Source organism: Camellia sinensis, chromosome 14 (assembly GCF_055761805.1).
Source record: "Camellia sinensis isolate YWXY chromosome 14, ASM5576180v1, whole genome shotgun sequence".
Classification (NCBI taxonomy): Eukaryota; Viridiplantae; Streptophyta; class Magnoliopsida; order Ericales; family Theaceae; genus Camellia; species Camellia sinensis.
The window spans coordinates 63766280-63773887 of record NC_138974.1 but is presented as its reverse complement, the minus strand read 5'-3'; the positions used below and the strand labels follow the sequence as shown (position 1 = coordinate 63773887).

Here is a 7608-nt window from a genome sequence, read left to right as displayed (position 1 = left end):
GAAAATTGAGGCAAATGTCGGGAACATGCCTCATATCTTTAAACAACAACTTGCAGCCCAAATTTGTTTCCAAGCAAACGTCACCCATGCCAATAATCTTGGACAAACCTTCATTACCCATTCGAACAGAACCATAATCTCCTTTGGTGTAGGTAGTGAAGAAATCAACTCGAGAAGTCACATGAAAAGAAGCACCAGAATCAATCACTCAATTGCTCTATTGGCCCACAAAATTGATACAATCATCTTCACAAACGACCATGAGATCATCGGTAGTAACTGTCATTGTGTCTTCTTGCTTCTTTTTAGTTTTCCAAGTAACCCAATTGCTTCCATTGAAGCTAGACATACGACCCACATTCCCCTCGATTGATTTATACAAATAATTAAACCCAAATAAACCGTAAGCTCTGATACCAGTTGTTAGGGAAAATATATGATTCCCTACAAGTAAATCAATCAATGGGAATAAAAGCTAATGAGGAAAAATTAAATCAAAAGCAACAAAAGAATTTTACGTGGTTCCCTCAATATGAGGTACGTCCACGGGATCGAAATCCGATTCCACTATCAACCAAAAAGTTTCCAAACGATTACAAACGAGACACAAATGGTCTCACAAACCACCCTTAGGTGAATTCTAAATAATCACAAATAAACAAAAGAAAAGACCTCACTAAATAGATGAATCAAAATCTTCGAAACCAGAGTTGAAGAGGACCCAAAATAACGAAATATTCACCAACTTAATTCCACACAAAACTAGTGCACCAACTTGAATGTACACCCAAGAATCAATGCACCCAAGTATCAATGTTGCTGCTGCTTTACTCCACTTCGGGGAACAACAAATTAATTAGGGCAGCCGTTGTGCATTATACTTCAAGAAAAAAAAAGCCATACATATCTATATATATATATGGTTGAGTATTGGGTTTTGTAATCAAACCCTAATTGTTACCAAATTGAATTAGGTCTCCACAAATTAGATATAATATATAAAAATATATTATAACTAATACCAAATTAAATTAAACTCTTTTAATAAACCAATTGTGTCCCACACTTCAATAAGGGGGTATACCCAACAGTGACAATCTTGACAAGGTTTCTGTGCCGGATGTTTTTCAAAGCTTGGCATTCAGCAATAAAGCTCTTGGAAGCTCCACGTTGTTGAAGATTGAGTACCTTCACTGCAACAATTGTTTCATCTGGATCGAGAATTCCTTTGTACACTGTCCCAAAATTACCCGAACCAATCAAATTGCTCGAACAGAATCTATTAGTTGCATTGAGGAGCTCTTCGTAAGAAATCTTTGGGTGTTCATGCCCAACGGAAGATGATGTTGATTGTGGCTTATTCTTTAACTTTTTTGCACAGAAAAATAACCAAGAGGCAACAATTATCAAAACCAAAATCAACTTGAAAGCAATGTGCTTCTTGGGCTTTTTAGTTGATTGCACGGGGCACAGGTGAAGATTCAGTTCTCGGATCCCCCCACAGAGCTTCATGTTGCTAGACACCTCAACTCCGCTCACATCTTTGAAGACCCCTTGAGCAGGCACTTCACCCTTAAGATCGTTAAATGAAAGATTCAAATGTTGTGGAAAGCTTGGCCATGTATTGTGGACTTGGGCCAGACAGATTGTTGGGAGAAAGGTCTAAATATTGAATGCTTTTCAAACCACTCAAAGCAAGAATGTTTCCTTCAAACAAATTCCCCTGCATAGAAAGCAATTCCAAAGCAAAACAATTTTCCAAATTGCTTGGAATCTCTCCAGACAATTTGTTTTTTCGAAACATCAAGTGCTGCAAGATTTGTCAAATTCCCAACTTCCTCTGCAATGGACCACTCAGAGAGTTGTATGACACATTAAGGACTATTGAGAGAGATGAGAGACTCAAGATCTGTTTGGGTATGGTTCCATTGAGTTTGTTGTGAGAAAGGTCTAGAGTTTGTAGGCTTTGGCAGTTGCCTAAACTTGAAGGTATGTTTCCTCCTAAGCTGTTGTTTTGGAGATAAATATACAACAGTTGAGTGATGTTGCCAAAGGAAGATGGTATCTCTCCACTCAATTGATTTGATTCCAAATGCAGTCTTTTCAAGTTTGATAGTTTTCCGATCGGAGCCGGAACAGTACCTGCATGGACAAGGCCACATGGATGAGTGCGGTGTCAATTGATTCCACTAGATTTTAAAGTACCATTAAAAAAAAAGAATAAAGATTGGGACCCCCTTTCCCTTCACCCCCTTTGATCCCCTTTCTTTTTTGATTAGTCGCTTTTTCTTTTTCTTTTTTTTCTTCTCCTCCAATCACCAACCACCACGTGTGTATAGGGGTGGTGGGGGTTGAAGTTTGAAGGGGTCTAAATCACTACTGTAAAAAAAATTACTAGAAACTCTTATAACAAATCAAATCTTGAATTTTTAATTAATCTAATTTAGTCCTAAATTTTTAGCTATTTTAGTCATTACTTTAAAAATAATAATAAAAATAAGGGTAAATTACATATACACCCCGAGATTTGATTAAAATACGAATCGCCTCCTGTGGTTTTAAAAATTACATTCTATCCCCTGAGATTTCTAATTTCATAATAAATCGCCATTTTTATTAATAAATCATTAAGTCAATTAACGGTTTTTAATGATATTAAAAATATGTTTCAATTAATAATTTAGATAACTTTATTATTGTATAGGAGGGTAATTATGAATTTCATTTCTTTAAGTTAATTCTATTAAATAAAAATTTTTAATAAGGAAATATTTATAATTTTTTAAATTATAAGAGACAATTTATATTTTAAACAAACTTAAAATAAAATAAAGTGTATTAGCAATTCACCTAAAAACTAAAGAAAAGAAAAGAAAAGCCATTGCCAATTGCCATTCACAGCAATCTCCATCCCCAATCCCAGCAACCCCCTTTCCCCCAACCCTAATCCCCATTCCCCATTAACCCACACACCCAATCCCCATTCACACACACACACATACATGTATATATTGAATAAAATTAGGACTTGATTAGAAAATAATAAGAGAATTCATACAGGCTGGCCAGAGATAATGTTTGAAGTTATAGATGTAGAGGAGAAATTTGAGGACATAATCCATGATCACCACCTACAAGGCTCCCTCAAAATTCACCTCTGCTGAGTACCAACTGGGGGTGGAAGTAGGGTCCGTTGTGAGATCAAGAATATGGAGCTAGGGTTTCGTTGGCGGTGATGTTTGAAGTTTCAAGCAGAGGAGGTGAGTGAAGTGAGTAAAAATTAATCAAGTCTTGGTCCTAGACCCAATGCGATACTCACTCCAAAGTGGAGCTAGGTCGGACACCTCAGCCCTATGGCCAACACTTGCTCCGAAGTAAGACAATCATAAGAGTTCGGCCCAATGTACGAGCGTCACTCCAAAGTGGGCCGAGCAACATGGTGGACCTTCTGGATGGACAGAACCACTCCGAAGTGGGCTGAGCAACATATTGGACCTCCTAGTTGGACAACCGTTCTAGAGCAGACCAACTTAGAGGAGGCCAATTCACTGAAGATCTTTCTTGGGCCCACAAGAGACAAATAACTCTGCTCCTCTCCCTCTGTATGAACAGAACGTGGAAACGTGGAGGTGCAGAGGGACAAGGTGCGTATATGACACACCTGCATCCGAATGGTAAGCGGAATGGTCGTCCTCCTCCAATGAGAGATGTCCGCTAATGAGACAAACAAAACAGACCTGCACCCGAGTGTCAGGCGGAGTGGTCGTCCTCCTCCAATGGGAGACGACCACGAATAAGACACATTGGACAGGTAGCGGAGAGAGAAGGACTTGAACGACAAACAACTTTCTCCTATAAAAGGTGAACACTATTCACTCTCGAAGGAGGATCCATACACTTAACACATATACACTCTGTATTCTCTCCTCTCTCTTTTTCCTCTCCCTAAGTCCTTGACTTTACCATCGGAGGGGTTTCCGACCAAACCCCGGTCGGGCAGCCACACCGTTTGTTATTCTGTGCAGATCTTCAATTCCCAAAGCCTGCTGTTCATCCACGAAGTTCAACCCTTCTTCATTGTGCGGAAATCACCCCCGCACAGTGAGGAAGAGAGGGACGCAGAGTTGCGCAGTGGAAGGGGAAGCGGGAGGAAGGAAGGAGACGCGGGATCGGATTATCAGAGGGTTTCATCCTCTGTGGTCAAGTACATGTTTTTGTGAGAATAGACGGTCTTGATTAGTTAAATGGTTATATGATTTGATGCCGTTAAGTTTAAAATAATTGTTATTTTAATTAGTTTTTTATTTTTTATTTTTTTTATTTTTTATAAAATGTTGAGCAAAAAAGTGAAAAATAAAAATAAAATATGATTCGATGCGGTCAAGTTTGGGAATTTTTTTTAAGGTCTCTGGATTTAAAATTTTATAACATAAAGGACACTCAATATTTTCATAATATTTAAGATCCCTCAACATCAATCCAGAGAAAATTCGATCTAGAGAATTTCTCTGGACATATCACTAAGAAAATTCTAAATTTCTCTAGACAACAATAAGGACTAGTGCTCTGCTACAGAGAAAATTGGGTTAGTCCAAAGAAATTCTCTGATTTGGACTGAATTTTCTCTGGTTTGGTCCAGAGAAATTCTCTGGTTTAGATTGAAATTTTTCTAAATTGATTTGAAGGACCTTAGACATTATCTCCTTGGCATTTCATCAAACACCTTCTTTGCTAAATCCATGTCCCCAGCTCTGTGCGTATTTTGTATATTTTCAAAACGACCTTGTGCAGAATCAGAATCAAGTATTTTCTTTGATGAAATATGATCATTTGTTCTAATTTGAAAAAGAATATAACAAAATTATTTTGAGAGTAAGAAATTCATGAATTGAAAGCAACTGTAAATTGTGTGTAATTCATTCATAGCATATTTATTACATTGAAGACACGGAATTTAATTGAAGACACTTGATCATTTTTCCTTCTGAAACTCCAAAGACTATAATATTCCTTAATGTAGTCAGGAAAGCTTACAAAACTACTATGTGGAAGCCACCTATATAACAATGGTGCATGTTTTGATGACATCATCTCATGTTTGCATCTTTGGCCACCATGGCTCGTCTTTCTTATCACCATGGCCTTCATTTCCGAGCTCTGTTCACCACAACTGGAGTTCGAAGTCACCTCGAACTGACTCATCGGTGAAGTAGTAAAAAGTGAAATATTCACGAACCCTCGCAGCTCAGATCGCAGTTGTTCAGCTTAGATCGCAGCATTCCGGCGATGGCGTGGTAAATACAGAGGCGAAGGTGAAGATCGAAATGTGCACAAAGAGAGAGGGTTTGGTTTGGATAGAATGAAGATCAGAAAGAGAAAGAGAGAGTCAAATTTCTCTGATCTGATATATGGGTGTGTGTTTAGGGATCTTAGACATCAAAAAATAATATTATGAATCTCTTCCATTACTAAAAATGGAAGAGGAACCTTAGACTAATTTTCTCAGTTTAAAATAGTTATTATTTTAATTAGTTTCTTTTATTTTTTATGAAATGGCATTTAAAAAAAAAAAAAAACTTATCAGTGTAATTGCAAAAATTAGTTATTGTTTGATGGAGTAGTTTATAATTTTATATTTTAATATTTGTAATGTTTACCATTTGTAATGTTTACCATTAATCTATAATTTTTTTTAAAGGAAAAGTCTGGGATAATTTTTTGATTGAGTGGTTATGTGGTAGAGATTAAATTTATATATGGTGGAATCTATGTGCAGAATAAATCTAAATTACAAAATAATAATTCTAAATAATTAAGTCTGAATTTATGTCTTTGTTAAAAAATAGACAATTAATTTGTTATAAGGGTCAATTAATAAAAAATTCATCATAAAATTTGTGTAAGATCTATTTGATTCGAACGAAATCTTTTTTTTACCTGTAAGAAAGTTTTCCCCCATACTGAGTGTGTCCAAGTTGAAGAGGTTGGCAATAACTACAGGTATAGTTCCATGAATTTTGTTTCCACAGACAAGTAACTTCGTCAATTGGGTTGACAGATTGGCGATCGAGCTCGGCAACACGCCTCCGAAACGATTGTCAGCAATGTCCAGGAATTCTATCTGGCTGCAATTGGTCAGAGAAGTTATGAAACTCAGATCATCCGGCCTACCGCTTCCGAGATCATTGTCAAGAACATTGAACCACCACAAACTCTGTAAATTCCCAAAACTCATAGGTACACTGCCTGTGAAATTATTGTAAGGAATGTCAATCCTTGAAATTTGCGAAGCATTTGACAGCGAATCGGGTATGGGACTAGTGAAGAAATTGTTTGCCAAGTAAAGTGTGTGGGTGATTTTCTGACCACACTGCCCACCTAGTAATCAGCTGGAGAGCATCGGCAAAATAGATGGCTTCAGTGAACCTGCGACAGAAAGAAAAGGCTCCGGCGGTGGCTCTTCCACCCGGGGGCACTCCGACGATCAAGTCAGTATATCTCTCAAAGATAATCAAGTGCTAAACTCACAAGCTTGAGTATAAAACTGCGTACCTTAGACCCACAGGGGTGCGTCTCTTTTATAGTTTATTTAATCCAAGTCCTACTAGAAGCCTGACTTCTATGGACTTCAATTTAGTACTTACTTTGGATTCCTCAAGAGATAAAGATAAACTCCCTAAGAGCTTTATCCTTATCTTAGCAGAAGTCTTCTCTTTTCTCTAGGACTCTTGTCCATATCCAAGTTGAGTTCCCTCTTCATTCTAGGACTCTTGTCCCTTATCCGCTTATCTCGGATTCCGATATCTTTAGAGGCAACCTCGGCCTAGCTGAGATGACCTCGTCACAACGACCAAGACACGTGGCACCTCGGCTGACACGTCGGCATCACCTTGCTACATGTTGGTACTCAGAAAATATATCCCCACAACTGCCTCCTATGTTCTATTACCTCGACATTCTGAGGTGATGGAACCTATATCGATATTTCTTTCTGCATATTGGCTCAAAAAAAATGTTTAGCCGAGATCATTCATTTTCAGGCCGACGTGTTCTCTTCGGAGAACAAGAACTTAAACAAATTCCCTCACGCGCATGAGCTGTCACGCATTTCTTCTCAACCGTTCCCCTTACGTGTTTTATCTTTATTGGCTCGTGTCTGTGACGCGCTTGTAAACCGTCTTTTCACCTGTCTGCGCCATCTGACGCATTCGTTCCTCCAGGCGCAATAAATGCCCTGTTTTGCCGCCGTTTCAAGTTTTTGATAAAACTTTCCTTTCCATCTTCATTTCTTTACTTTTGCATTCAATTTTCTGGCTCTCTCTCCCTCTAAACTTTCTCAAACCCGCCATTGCTCTAGCTCCAAGCCCTGCAACTGTCTTCATTCTTTCATTCCAACGAAGCTTTCGTTATTCCGTTTTGTCTGCAATCATTGCCTTACTTCGGCGACTTTCATTCCGGCTTCATTTGTTCTGGTAAGTCTCTGTTCTTCTTATTCCCAATTTCTTTTATGTGCTTTCGTTTACTTACTGCCATTTATTGCGCTGTTCAAACCTTTGATTTGCTGAACTACTCATCTGGATGCGTCTATTCCATGATTTTACTCATATC

General features: G+C 38.1%; 1 protein-coding gene across 1 annotated transcript; it reads right to left on the bottom strand.

Annotated features, from left to right (window-relative positions):
- Nucleotides 1-1041: 1041 nt before the first annotated feature.
- Nucleotides 1042-7199, bottom strand: LOC114313398 (LRR receptor-like serine/threonine-protein kinase EFR). The gene is made up of 4 exons (XM_082904946.1): nt 7187-7199; nt 5938-6246; nt 1716-1840; nt 1042-1572 (listed from the first exon to the last, which is right to left on the bottom strand). Exons 1-4 carry the CDS (start codon nt 7197-7199, stop codon nt 1042-1044), a joined length of 978 nt encoding a protein of 325 aa, XP_082761072.1.
- Nucleotides 7200-7608: the final 409 nt, after the last annotated feature.

Excerpts from the sequence above, each read along its gene's own strand:
- LOC114313398 (XM_082904946.1), bottom strand. Across the intron at positions 1,841-5,937 it reads GGGGGAAAACTTTCTTACAG|AGGAAGTTGGGAATTTGACA; the intron begins GTAAAAAAAAGA and ends GGTCCATTGCAG. Across the intron at positions 1,573-1,715 it reads CTTTCTATGCAGGGGAATTT|GGTGAAGTGCCTGCTCAAGG; the intron begins GTTTGAAGGAAA and ends AACGATCTTAAG.